This window comes from Gordionus sp. m RMFG-2023, chromosome 4 (genome assembly GCF_954871325.1).
Source record: "Gordionus sp. m RMFG-2023 chromosome 4, tfGorSpeb1-WG-v2, whole genome shotgun sequence".
Classification (NCBI taxonomy): domain Eukaryota; kingdom Metazoa; phylum Nematomorpha; class Gordioida; order Chordodea; family Parachordodidae; genus Gordionus; species Gordionus sp. m RMFG-2023.
In genome coordinates, this window is record NC_088778.1 from 19,630,272 (window position 1) to 19,645,827 (window position 15,556).

Sequence of the window (15,556 nt, forward strand, 5' to 3'; positions counted from 1 at the left end):
ATATTATAATTTAGAGAAAGGCTTAAACCAAAAATTAAATCAGAGAATCAATATCTATATTTGTGTCATTTGATTGGGCCATTCTTGCAACGGTTTCATCTTGAACGTACCAGATGCTTACTCGAATTAACAATCGAATTTTATGAAATTTTAGAAAATGTCGATTATTATTATCATGACTTGCAACAGAAAAATATCGTTGAAAACATTTCGTAAGCCATTTTTTTATATTATTTATCCTTTTATTTGGGGTAATAATATCGTTAGATCATTTTTTACACAACGACCAAAATTTTAAAAAGCAATAAGATTCATTTATTTTTTAATATATATTGACGAAATTACTTGCTCGAGTCCGATCTACTATATGTTATCCCCCCATGGACGGAATCACCAAGTTGATTTAAGAAAAAAATATGACCTTGCTGAATTCGAACCCAGAACCGTCTTATTGTGATCAAGTAGACTAGGCCGCATACTCTTTTCAAAATCATCATTTTTTTGTATATAAGGATAAAATTACAACTCTATCTAATATTTTAATAAAACACATAAAAAATCCATAACGTCTAACGCTAACTCATTTATTAGAGATGTAATTTTGCTTTTTCTCACAAACCGTTACTGGGTCGGATCCTATTTTTTTAAATATCCTTCCAATTTAAATACCAGATCTTTTAAAATAGAATATGTATATATATATATATATACGATCGTTTGTAAAATAAATAGCCGATTGACAAATATAATGTTATTTTTGGAATTTATACAAAATAGTGCTGAACATTTTTTTAAGAAAAGTAACTTCATTCGTTAAAAAGAAACGAGTAACGGGTTTATTTTTTTGAGTAACGAAAACGTAAAATGTTGTTCGTTACTTTAAATTTTTTCTTAAAAAAATATGGAAAAATTATAATCATTATTTTCGAATAATTTTATTTAAAAGACGGTTTCAATTTAAAAATAAGATATAATAAAACAATATCAAAATAAATAATATATTAAAAAGCAAATAAGAGTATATTACAAATTATATGAAAAAAAATATATAGAATTTTATATAAAAAAGAACTAAAAGAAAGCAGGAACATGCCACCCTAAGAGGAGTGAGTTTTTAATATTTTTGTAAATAATATAAGCCGAGTTTTGAATTAAGATCAACCAACAAAAATTTTATATATTATTTTTGTTGTTATTTCGAATTCATATAAAATATTTTAAAAATTTACATATTAAACTAAATTAAAATAGAATATACAAAGTATATGAAATATTTTAAAACAAAACAGATATAAAAAACTATATAAAGAACAAATTTGATACTAAGCGAGAGGAAAATAAAAAGTAAAAAAAAAATCTAGGATAGCTCTTTGTTAAATAAACTGCTATTGAAGCTAATGTAGTCGTTTTAAATAGGGTTGTACCGATATTTTTATTGGATCGGGCCGATATTTCTCCCATTTTTAAAATACGGTTATCGGCCAATATTATAAAATTTTCCGATCCGATCTGATATAAAATGGCGTCTTTAATAAAAATTAAATGTTATAAATTTTTTTAAAAAAGTTATATCTAAAATCATTTATTTTTATAATTAAAATAGAAATCCATTTTTATGTATATGTATATTTTTTTTAATAATAATAGCTGGTGATATTGACAGTTTTACTATCGGCGCAAGTTCTCTGATAAATTGGAAATTTTGGTGTTTCTAAAAAAAAATCTTCGATATATTAAATATTATTATAAATACTAGCTAATAACCCGTCAAGAATGACGGGGTTGAGGGGTAATTAGTTAGTTTGTGTATATGGTACTAAATATGTTTTATATTAAAATTTAGGAGAAAAAGAGGTAAAATTTTTGCAATGTAACCCGTGAGCATTAAGGGTATTAGAAATATCAATATTTAAATTTGTGATAGGAATGATATTGGGTAAAATTAAAAATAGAGATTCTTCAAAATTTTTGAATTTTATTGGCCTCAAAATTTTGTTTTGCAGACACAGCTAGGCCTGATCAAAAAACCACGTCTCATGTAATTTTCTCAAAATTTTGCCATTTATTTCTATTGTAATTTAATAATAATGTCTTAAATTTAATTTTATATTTAGAATAAAATTTAAATTTGTGATAGAAATCATATTGAATAAAATTTAAAATAGATATGCTTGAAATTTTTTTAATTTTAAATATGGAACAGACATTGGCCTGAAATTTTATTTTCAAACCTGGCCAACCCATAATAATTTTTTTCCAAGCCTGGAGATAGGTAAATCTCTGAAAACCATATTGTTTGGAAAATTTTCTCAAGGCCGCCAAAGACCATAATAATTTTGTTAGTTGAGAACTGAAATAAAATATATATAAAAGTCATAATTCATTTAAAAATAAAATTAGAATATGAAAGTTGCATGGGCTTGGTTTTTTAATCAGGCCTGGCGATATCTGCAAAAAAAATTTCAGGCCAATCTCTAGCCCAAATTTAAAATTAAAAAATTTTCAAGCATTTCTATTTTATATTTTACCCAATATGATTTCTATCACAAATCTAAATTTTATTCTAAATTTAAATTTAAGACATTTTTATTAAAAAATTACAATAAATAAATGGCAAAATTTTATGAAAGTTGCATGGGACTTGTTTTTTTGATCAGGCCTGGCTAGTCTGCAAAATAAAAATTACATGCCAATGTATAACCCATATTTAATTTTCAAAAATCTTAAAGCTTCTCTATTTTAAATTTTATCCAATATGATTTCAATCACAAATTTAAATTTTGATATTTCTAATACATTCTCACGGTATACATTGCAACAATTTTACCTCTTTCTCTCCTAAATTTTAATATTTATATAAAATTTATTAATAAAGTATATTTAGTACCATACACACAAACTTAATAATTACCCAACAACCCCGTCGGCTAGTATGGTAATAAACGGCAGAATTTTAAAATATCAGCTATTAATTAATATTTTAAATTTAATTATATACAAGTTGGTGCATGCTTAAAACATACGACTTTGAAACGGGAGGCTTGTGTTCGACCCTCGTAGAGAGCTAAAAATAACATTACACTATATAGTCTCCTTAAATTTTAAATACATTAGGAAGATACGAAAACGATCATGTTTTGATTAAGGGATTATATATATTAGATTTTTTCAAATTTCATAATATATTTGTTTATTACTTATTATGTATATCGATTAATGTTATTACTTATTATATAAAAGTTATTTAACAATAAAAATATTTTATATACTTTTAGAATTGCAATTGAATTGAATATAAACTATTACTGATCATTATAATATGTTTAATGACAAATTATGGTATACTTAAATTATAGATGTTATATCAATAAAAAGTATATTAAAAAAACCATTGGTTTCTTTACAGAATACAAAATTAGATATGATATCGGATCGGTAATGGCCGATATCAATTTAATATCTGGAATATCGGATCGGATCAGCCTCCAAAAAGTGGTATCGGTACACCCCTAATTTTAAGGATTGAATTTTATACAGCCAAAATTGTTAATCTAATTACTATTGATTCAATCATAGCATGTTAATTAAATCTATTTATAAAGAATATTTGTCAATAATACTTATTTCTTCAAATGAAGATGATTTAACTCTGCCCTGTCCAGAGTATTATTTAACATCAATAAAGACATTTTGTAAGTGTAGAATGTGTCAATTCAAATGGTTTTATGTCAATTCAGTGAAACTTGTGCAACACTTTTTCGCGAATTATCGTGAATCCACATTAGGGAAGATTTTGAAGATAATATTGCGAATTTTTTATAGCGAATACATTACAGCGAAACTTTTATCGCAAATCAATAAACGCGTTATAGCGAAGTCATTATCGTGAAACCTAAATCGCGAAGACAATATAGCGATAACTATTTCACGAAGATATTATAGAGAATTTCATTATCGCGATATGTTTAATGTTGTTAATTAGTCGACTTCTTCTGACTACGACTGTCTAAGAGGAAATCGGCATGTCGACTTAAGTTGATCCATTTAGTCGGCTTTAGTATTTGCAACGGTCTGCTCCTTTTTTCTAAAATGAGACAGGTTCGATGGGTTAAGTCAATTGAAACCAGACCGTCGGTCCAGTCCCGTCTAAAAAATATTTTTTTTGTTAAGCTATAAAAGTTTTATTCTGCATGAAATTTATTAAAAATGAAATGTGTTAAATTACCAATATTTTTATTATATCATCAAATCATTTTTATTATATTATTTATACAAAAAGATTAAACCAATACAAATTTAGATTTAATTAGTTTTGTTTTTGAATATGATAGATATTTGGTTATAAATTAAAACTGATTTATAAATAAATATTTTAATTATCTTCTAAAAAATCAAAAATTATTCCATTTTTTACCTATCCATTACCAATAAAATATTTCGTTAATTTTGGTTTTTATTGTCATATTCATTATTTTTCAATTATTTTGAAGCAAATGTGTAAAAATATAAATTATAAGCATGGTAAATTAAAATTTGAGTGAAGATGAACCATAGAAATGTGACAATTATAATTCATTATTTTGAAGCAAATGAGTAAATATATAAATTGTAATCATGTTAAATTAAAATTTAGTAAAGATTATCCATAGAAAAGTGACAATTTTCATATTTGCTATTTTTTAACTTTTCATATCACACAGATGTTATCCATTGAAAATTATAAGTCGATTATTTGTAAATTGCAACAAAAATATCAGAATTCTACGTTAAAAAGAAAGTATGATCTTTACCTAATATTAAACACGGTTACTTGTTCAAAAAAATATAGGAGGAACCGACACTATTTTGAACTTTTCGATTTAAAATACACAAAAATTGTGAAAAACTGTTCTCAAAAATAATTATGAATGGGATCTCTTCTTCATACCCATATTATTTCATTATTCTACATAATTGTTGGCTCAAGCAATTTTTTCTTTTTTCGTCCGGAATTACTCCATACCCTCCAAGCTCAACAAATTGCAAATATTTAAAAAAATATCAAATCAATAATCTTGAAATATTCCTTATAACAAAATCTTAAACTACTATAAAAACTAGGTCAAATTACTTTCAGGTTTTTTTATTATCAAGTATACCTTCCAAAATACGAATCGAATATTTGCATTATTCGTATTCGAGTGGATCGAATATTTGTATTATTCGTATTCGAGTGGATCGAATATTTGTATTATTCGTATTCGAGTGGATCGAATATTTGTATTATTCGTATCCTACAATTCGAATAATTTCTTATTCGTATTCTTACGAATTGAATCCCCGGGGTGGCCTAGTGGTGTATGAAGTATGCTTGTAGACCGAAGGTCTCAGGTTCAATCCTGGAAAGGAACTAAAAATTTTCGGGTTTTCTTCGATGACGGATGTTTACAGACATATGATAAGATGATTTTCTGAGCTGAGAAATGCCACTCCGGTCACCGACAGGCTTGGACAACCGGGTGCTAGGATACTTGTCCAATAAACCAAATAAGATGGCCAGCTGAACTCGTGGGTCATTTAAGGATGATAACGATCTCTTGGCCAGCGCTAGGATAATGGTGACCTCGGGCGCCGTTCGAGCACAATGTATCTAATCTACAATGGACTTGATAACGATACTCCAATGGGAGATCCATCGGGATTGATACTCCGGTGTGGGAGATCAAGCTTACAATAGAATCTATAAGAATACTCCGGTGGAATATCTGTCGATATTGATGCTTTGGTGTGAGGAATACGTGGGATAGCTGTCGATATTGATACTTCAGTGTGAGACCAAGATACAATGGCCTCAGTAGTGATACTCTAGTGGGAGATCCAAATGGAATCGATCAGAAATATAAAAATAGATAGTATGAGTAATAAAGTGGAGAGAGATTGAAGGAGCTTACCACCATAAAAGGTGAAAGCTAAAAGGAAAAAAAAATTCTTACGAATTGATTAATCAATTCGAATCAAAAATTAAATTCTATAAAAAGTTTATATTAAAATTTATAAAGTGATTTATAGATGTAGAATAAAAGTAAAAAAATAAAATGTTTCGCAAAGAACATTTTAGATACTTAACCCTGGAGGAATAACTACACATTCATAAATATTACAATTTACGTAGCTCCTTTTACAAATATCTAAATTAGGATATTTAGATGCGCTTGCAAATAATTATTTTTTCTCCTGTTATTTAATTTTTATTAAAAAATTTGTTTATCATCATTCTTCATTAAAACTAGAACACTTTACTTGTAAAAATTAAGAATGATAATTCAAAACGAACCTATATATAGACATATCAGAGATAACCCATTGAAAGAAAGGAAAAATATACCCCACCCTATTCGTACTATTTGCAAGTTTCGCACATCAAAAGTGAGGCATAATGCCACAACAATCTGCGGACACTGCAAAAAAGGTATCTGTCCGATACATCAAGCATTATGCTGCCATGATTGTTATATTTATAAAAAAAAATATTTTATAGGAACATATTTATACTTCAATGTTATATGATAATTTTACAATAAAAAAAATCTTGTCTAAAGCTCAATTTATTCTGAAATTATTTAAAATCTTATATCATAGTAATTTTTACTTGAAATTAAATTAGTGCAGCTTAAAAATAATTTTAATTATTATATTAGTTTACTTTCTAAAGAGCTATTAGAGGGTCATTCCATATCAAATCAATTACTTTACAACCTGGCCATCTCAGATTTTGCTAAAATTTGGTATATAAGTTATAGAAATGTTGTTATTGTCGAATCCAAAATATTAACCTCTTAACTCTACTAGAACCGGAGATATAGTCTCAAAGTGGCTTGTGCTTGGTCATTTTTCTTTAAAGAATGATTTTTTAAAATTGGGATAACTTTAATATTAGGTGCACTATATATATCTATCATAGCTCAATTTATAGCCCTAAGTAAACTTGAAAATTATTTTATTTCTCCTTTTGTTATTTTATAATTATTTTTGCCAACAAAATATTTTTATATGGATGGGTTTTAATTTAATCGTCAACATGTTTCATTAAATCATCACAACACTAGTTAGTTTTATATGTAGACAAATTTTTTTAACTTTTATTAAAGAGTATTAATTTTAGTATTTTATTTATATATAGACCTGTGCGCCGACAAAACTATCGGCGGCCTGCATAATTTTCAAAAATCTAATCGACGGTCCGCGCGCCGATTTTTAGCCGCCGTCAATAAAATCGGAACATAAATTTTTTTAATTGCTTATTAATTTTTTTTTAAAAAAACAAATAAATATACACTATTCTACAGATATCTCGGCATATTTTTTAATATTCATTTAATAGAAAACTCATTATAAATCCAAAATCGATTTCGTAATTTTATAATTATCATGTATAAAAATTATTTTATTTAAATTATCGGGTCATAATGATGAATTTAACGTCAATCCAGCGGTAGAGAAACCTTTACTAGGTGTGCTTATCGCCGGAATGCAAAGAATTTTTTTGTCGAGACTGGAAAGAATGGGAAGTTCACTCTTCTTTTCTCTCCAAAAATTTAGAACGTCCATATCTTGTGAATGTCGTTTTCCAAGAAAACTGTGGCATTCTTGTTTGAAGCCGCCTAACTTGGAATCATAATTTATACTTGTTGAATATTATTTGCCAATTTTGTTAAATAGCTTGAATTTAATAATTCATCTTCATCCTCATTAGTTATATTTACTACCTGATTATCATCATTCTCTATAAGTTTAAGATGTTTTATTATAAATTCTGAAGCTGAGCAATTTTGCTCTATTAAATACTTTGACACAATTAACAATTTTTAAAATCTTGGGTCTAAAAGAGAAGCCAATACCTAGATAATTTTAAATAAAAAATAAAAGAATATACTTATATAATATTATTTGCAGATTACAAACCGGAAATCGTAACGCAAGTTTTTTTAGTATATTTTCCTTAAGTGAAATAATTTCAGAACTATCTATCATTTACTATTAAATGTGTCAATTTCACTTCTAAAAAGTAACGCCAAGTTTAAAGTAGGCCCTTTTTGTACTGAAAGAAATTCGACAGTTTCTTTAAATTTTGAAAGAATTGCTAATAGTTCTTCTACCAGATCAGATTCATATTTGAGAAAGTGCTTCCCAATTCTTTTCAAAACATTATTGATTAAATCCTTATTTAATCCAGATATGCTTTTTAGCATAATTAATATACTATGCCAACGTGTTGGGCTTGGGACATTTAATTTTAAGGTTTTCATATACGTGGAATTATTGTTATTATTATCATTGGATTTACCAATTTGAAAACGGATACTCGGCTATGTTGTCAAGATCTAACATGTCTGATGTTAAATCTAATGTACTTAGACATTTTCTTTGATATTCCTCGAATTCAAATTCAATTTCTGCAGTTTTATATCTTAGAGCAGTAATAATTTTTCTAATTCTTTTGCAAAAAATTTCCAGACTATGGATTTTTTATTATCCAGAGTTAGGATACTAAAATTATTTATAGAATTATTAAATATAGATACATCCATTTTAAAAGATATGTAAAATTATGGTAACTTTTGGATTTTAGATTTTTGATTGATTGAATTCTATAATGAGTCAATATAATTCATTCATTCATTCATTACCACGCCAGTGCAATTTCATCACCCACCAGGAGTTGAAGCGTGCATCATGTATTTTCACTAGTATATAGATCCCCTACATGATGTCTACCCGTTTTATTATAGTGGACGGTACCACTATGTAGCCAGTTAGCAAAGTGAAGAAGGAAGAAGTACAATAATGGTGATGTATTAGTTCCGTTTCCGGCAGAATAGTGTTAAGGAAAAAAAATAAAATAATGTCATATAAAAAAATGTACTTGCATCCTTAAGTGGTATTTAGTGAGGCAACAAAAAATAATAACCCTTATATCTTGGTAAGTATTGAGAGTTTATGTTAAGTTTGCATGAAGAGTCTCTTCCTTGTTTGTTGTTCGGTGTGCCAAATATCGTATGTCCTGCAGATCTTGTATGTGCTGTGCCAATGATATTTGGGTTCGTCCGAGTTATTGCGTTATTATTATATCCAGTTTATCTTCTCATTGTCTATTATACAACTAATAGTTTCGTAATTGTTATCGTTATCGTCGCCGATATCATGTGTCCAGAAAAGAAGGTCGTGGGTATAAAATTTCCAATCATAAATAAAATAAAATCGAGTCAATATAATTATTATTTTAAAATAGTAGAAAATAAAAATTCATCAAAATCCTGATTGACATTAAAAAATTACAAGAGTGATGTTGACCAATTATTAGAATAAAAAGATATAAAATATGAAAGAAATTTCTGCGTGATTTTCTTAAACGGCGGCATTTCGGCGTAACCAAAAAAGGGTATATTTATATATATGTAATATTGTTTTTATTTTTAATTTAAAAATATAAAACAATGTAAAAATAATGATATGTTACGCCATACATATAAAACATAAATATATCAAATACACAAGCATTTTTGTTTATTTTTATATTTTAATTTTTTTTGTAATATTATGATTTGTTATTTAAATCAAAATTAATAAATGAAATATATTATTTTGTAAAAAAATAAAGATTATATTATTGCAATTGTGCCGAACCGTTGAATAAAATTCGTTGACTAAAACAGAAAATTTTAAAGTTCCTCACAGTACTTAATTTCCCAAGAGAAAGACTTCTTTTTTTTAAAAAGACACAAACGGAAAAATAAACTATTAAATTTAAAAAAAAATAAAAATTATTTTGCCTAAAAAACGGCCTTTTTATATCTTATAATTAAATAAATAACAAAATAATTCGCTCCCCCAAAATAACAAGACTCATTCTGAGTCTTATCATTCGGAGCCAAATTACTCCGCCAATATTATAAATATAATGACGTTATAAAATAATGTATTCACACAAAAAGAACGAGAATGATTTTACATATATATAAAATAATATATTAAAAAAACGATAAAGAGCGAAATACGACATATATGACAAAAATTTTTATGGTTTATTTTCATTTCCCAATTTTACATGTTTACAATTTATATTTTTAACCTGACATATACAATAATGCAAGTTCGGTTCAAAAATTCGATTTAGTCACTAATCGACTACTTAATCGCTCGAATTTTTTAACAATAATATCTAATGACATATATTTTAAAATATTTATTTTTGCGATCATACTAATTCAATAATATATTAAAATAGGTACAAGATTGATTCAATGGTATAGTTTTTGATTTTCTTTTAGCCATAATAAGTTTATAAAATTTATTTTTTGCTATCCTGCCCTATGCTTTACACTGAAGTCTTATTTTATAAAACACGCAGAAGGAACTCATGCTTATTAATATATTATAATTGAATTCATTACTTAAACAAACCTATATCCTTATTAGCGAAATTGATATCTGGGTTGCGCCAATATTTATTGTCTAATGTTTTTAATATGTTAAAATTAATCAATCTGTTTTGCCAGTCACAAGCCAAGAGTTCTAAGCTATTAGACTGTCTTATCAAATTTTAAATGATGATTCAAAAATTAATTACATCTAAGTGAAACAAGGGATATCTCAAATTCAAAATAATTTGAATTTTACGATCTTTTTAGATATTTTTTTATCTTTTCTATAATACTAATTCTAAATATAATATTGAGACGCAGCCATAAGCATGACGTTTGCCAAACTTTTCATACACTTATTCTGTAGTTTAAGCCAATATGTAATGCCTACAATATATGTAGGTTAGTACTACAACATAATTATTTTTTCCCCTTAATTGCTCAGAATTGGAACTACCTAAAGTAATTCTTACAGAATTCCCAAAAGGTTAATATTTTTAAGTAAAAGATTTAATTTCCTCAGAATTACGCGGTAAAAAATTCGCTATAAAGGGTTACCGATAAATGTTTCGCTATAACGGGTTCGCGATAAAAGTTTTGCTAAAATGTATTCGCCCTAATGAATTCGCAGTTAAGGTATTGACCTGTACGAATTCAAATATTTCAACCTCAATGTCCGATAGCTCAAATGTAAAAAAAAACATATGAAGGTAAGAATATGAATTCTGATTAAATTTTGATAAAAAAAAACAATTTATGAATAAAGATTCTTGTGAAAATGATCATAATTTTTTAATCTTTAAATATATATTAAGAAAATAAAGTTTAGAAAATTTAATTTGAATATTTTTTATATAACAAAAATGTCGGTTTAATTTACAACATAATATGATTATATATTTTATAATATAAAATGATATAAATTTAAAATTTATGTAAAGTTTTTTATTTTATTTGGAAGAATAGATTAATTACAAAATCTAGTAAATTAAAAATAACCAAAACAAGAAAATATATTTTATATATTGGGGAAAATCATTATTAAAAATATTATCTTTTTAATTAATTTATTTTTAAATTTTTAGGTATTAAAAATCACAATTCGATTATCACAAGAATTTTATTTTGTCAAACGATAAGTAGAATGAAAATAATGTATCTTATAATAATATCGTTTGTTTCTGACAAGATAATCAAAAAAGTTAATATGTTCTCTTCAAATTTACTCTTTTCTTGTTAAATAAAATAATATAGGTAACTTAATTTTAAACATAATAAATTTATTTCTTTTCTCGCAAAATGATGAAATAAAATGTTTTTATATGTAGGAAACTATTAATTTAATTAATATTTGGTAATGAATAAGGATGCATTCACTAGAGAGCTACGCGACACAAAGCAGCTGATGTGTCGTAAGCGACATAGCATTCATAGTAGTTGCGACAAGCATATTTTTATTTTTTAAACTCTTATTATATCGTTATATGGAAAGGCGAAGAAAAAATAATCTGAATGTTAAAAGAAGGAAATAGATTTCTTTTCCCAAAACTTATAAAGAATCTTGGTTTTACAATTATATGAGATTAACCTATTTCATTGTATAAACTAATTTTGTATTTAAAAAACCTTTTATTATAAATTAAAACTAGTGGTAAAAAAAAAAACTTTATTAAAAATCCCACATCAGTGGGAGAAAAATTGATGATCAACACTAAGGTTTATATTAATTTGATAGAGAAAACATAGAACTCCACCCCAAGGATACTTAAGATCCTAAACAAAATAGAGATTATTTATGGAATTCTCATATAAAAACCCCTCATAAGTTTCTAAGATATTAGAGATGCCTTTTCTTATTTTTAAAGTAATAAATTATGGCAATTATAACTATAATCAATCTATTAAATTTTAACAATATTACTCCATTTTTATCATGTTATTATAATTAATTTGTAATTATTTAATAAAAATAAAGTATATTTTTTGTGTTATCATGTGTCTTAAAATAAAAACATGTGAGATAAAATTTTGATTAAAATAATAACAATGCAATATAATATTTTTTATTCATCACCTTCATAATAAAATATCAAAGATGATTTTAATTAGTTTTTTCTTTCCCCTCTCTAATTTTTTGCAAGGGTTTGCTCAAGCATAATATTGATCCAAGAGTTTGTTGATAATTTTCTTTCTTTTATTTTTTCTATTTCTAATATTTACTCAAATAAATCTAGTTTAAAGTACTAAATATATTTACAAATGTAAATTACCTTGATCAATATCCCTCTTTTTAATTAATTTTTTGCAAGATAAATATGATCCTACTAGTTGATGGTATGCTAAATATATATAATAATATAATTAAAGTTTCTATATTGATTATCTATAACAAATTATTTAAAATATATAACATAATATTTATTTATTTCTAAAATATATATATATATATATCAAATTATTTAAAATATATAATATAATATTTATTTATTTCTAAAATATATATATATATATATATAACATTATTATTTTAATAGCATTTCAAAAATTCACTTGTAAATTTTCTATTTCAGCCATATTATAGTTATGTTGTTTTGAAAATAACAAAATGTTTTGTAATTTGATTTCTATGTTGAATGCGACAAATTTAGCGGAATTGTCGTTTCGCGTCGCAAAAGCTCACTATGAATAGTCATTGGTATTTACACATATTAATATTTTGTCGTGTCGCTATCACTCTTTACTGTGAATGCATTCTAAGGGATCATAATTCCTGATCTAACTTATGCTATTTAAAAAATTCTCTTTTAACTGCATGGGTGGTCCACTTACTTAAAAGAGCTTAATTGTTAATTGGAAACCATAATTTAAAAAATAATAATCATTTTGATTCAAAGCCATCTATTCTATTTAATAGTAATCACAGGAATAAAAATAATATAAAAAAAAGACAGATATTAACATTATCTCTGTAATTTAAAACGTATTAAAAAATTTATTAAAATTATAGTATTATATTTTTAACTCACGATATTATATATTATAATTCATATTACTTAATTTTCTTTATATAAATATTGTGGTTATTAAAAATATAAAAATAAATGCCTATACATTTCATTAATTAAGAATAACTTGTGAAAAGATAAATCTTATTTTTGTTGAACAAAAAAAAACTTTTACATGAATTTTAATTTGTATCATTTTATATTATAAAATATATATTCATATTCTGTTGCAAATTAAACCGCTCTTTTGTTATATAAAAATACAGATCAATAATTTAAATGCTCCATCTTGTGGAAATTATATTGTTCACAAATTTTCAAGTTGGGCCTAGCTTTTATGAGATAAGACATTTTAATCATTAGTCTATTGCAAATATTCTTAATAAATAATTGATATAAATCAAAAGCTATCAAATATTTAAACGAATAGTTATTTATGATCTAGGGCAATTTGGTGGGAGAGAAATGGGACTTTGGTTAAATCTTTGATGAATTGAATTTCTCCTCATATATATAGCTAAAAAATACAAATCCATTTTTGATTATAATTTTGAAGGCAAAATTTAAGTTTTATATATTGTAAATTCTACACATGAAAATAATTTAACTTTAATTTATTTTTCCTAAGTAGCATAAAAGAATGAAACTTTTACATTTCGGAAATGGGTTTGGCCTTTTGAACAAGATATTCTTTCATCTTTTGCAATATTAATCATTATACTTTTAGGGATAACAAATTGGAAACAACAAGCTTCAGTTCAATCGATAATAATTTTGCCTTTAAACATGTCGATATGATTTGTGGATTTTTATATCATATTAAATACATGTTTACCGGTGATGGCATAAGAAACGACGTCGAAAAATATATTAAAAATTATAAAAACGATAAATTAAGAAGTCTACTTAGTTTTATTTGCTCGACCAATAATCCCACCTCATCAATAAATACTATTTCATCTAACAAAAATAGAATTCAGTCTTTATCGGAGCAATCATACTTAGAACCAAGTTTCAATATGTATAATGATCAAGACAATAATAAAAATGATTTCATTCACTTAAATGTCAAACCAGCTCATACAATAGTATCCAATATTCAAGATCCGAATAACAAATCATTTTTAAATGTTATTGGTGAAGATAATCTTAAAACAAATACCGATTTCTTATGAATTTTTTTTATATAAATAGAAGTTAAATTTTAATATAAATTTACATAAATAAATTATATTGCAAATTTACGGTAGAATTTAGTGTTGCTCTATTACTAATAACTAGTTACATTTTTGTAAAAAAAATACTGTAACTAGTTACATATTTTTGTAATGTAACTACGAAATGTAAGTAATTACTTTTTAATCTTATTATAAATATATTCAAATGATTAATTTTATTTTTATATATTATAATAAATTTCTTTTTCTATCTAAATTTTGTAAATAATTAAAAGTAATAGTATTTTTAAAATATTACAAAATGTAAATTGTATATAATTAGTATAATAAATTATATGTTGGGAGGGAGGAGGTCAAAAGAGGGAGCCTTGGATGGCGATACAAATAGATCTGCATATATCAATAGATACACGCTGTCGAAGATAGAAGTCTTCCTGTGGGTTACCATTGATGGCGCGATTTTTTTACCAAGGGATTTGAAGAAGGTTAGGGCATGATTGCCAAAAAAACCGGTTGTGTCGGAACAATTGGTAAGATTGCAATTGGTTAGGGAAATTTATTTATTAATTTTAGAGTTTTTCGCTCACACAAATGAGTTGTTACTAAACGAGGGAGCGAATCGGTCGATGCAAGTGTAATCCCATGCTAAAGGAGTTCCATTACTCCAAGGTATTAAGGTCAGCCCATCTGCCGGATACTATTTTCAGTTGAGAGGCCACAGGGTTCGAGGGTTGCGGGGATTTGAGCTGAGCCTAGAGCGCGGATGGTGCCGTTAACTACACTGTGCTGAGAGTGTTTACTTTTCGAGAATCGACATTGAAGGGGGTGATGTCTGAAACAATCAACGGGGTGAGAACATAAAGTGCATGCAGAGTTGGCCAGTATTTTACAACCGAGACGGAGACCTATTGCAATGCATAATTCTTCGTTTAGGAGGAGTCCTAAGTTTGAGCTGGGCAAAGCTTCTAACCAT

General features: G+C 26.1%; 1 protein-coding gene across 1 annotated transcript in view; it reads left to right on the forward strand.

The window, feature by feature from the left end:
- LOC135928694 (mediator of RNA polymerase II transcription subunit 23-like) overlaps positions 1-14,580 on the forward strand; it is a 65,480-nt gene extending 50,900 nt beyond the window's left edge. Inside the window, exons 21-22 of the mRNA XM_065465151.1 lie at positions 15-212; positions 14,133-14,580. Of these exons, the coding sequence (XP_065321223.1) occupies positions 15-212; positions 14,133-14,580 (646 nt within the window). The remainder of the gene's footprint in view (positions 1-14; positions 213-14,132) is intronic.
- Positions 14,581-15,556: the final 976 nt, after the last annotated feature.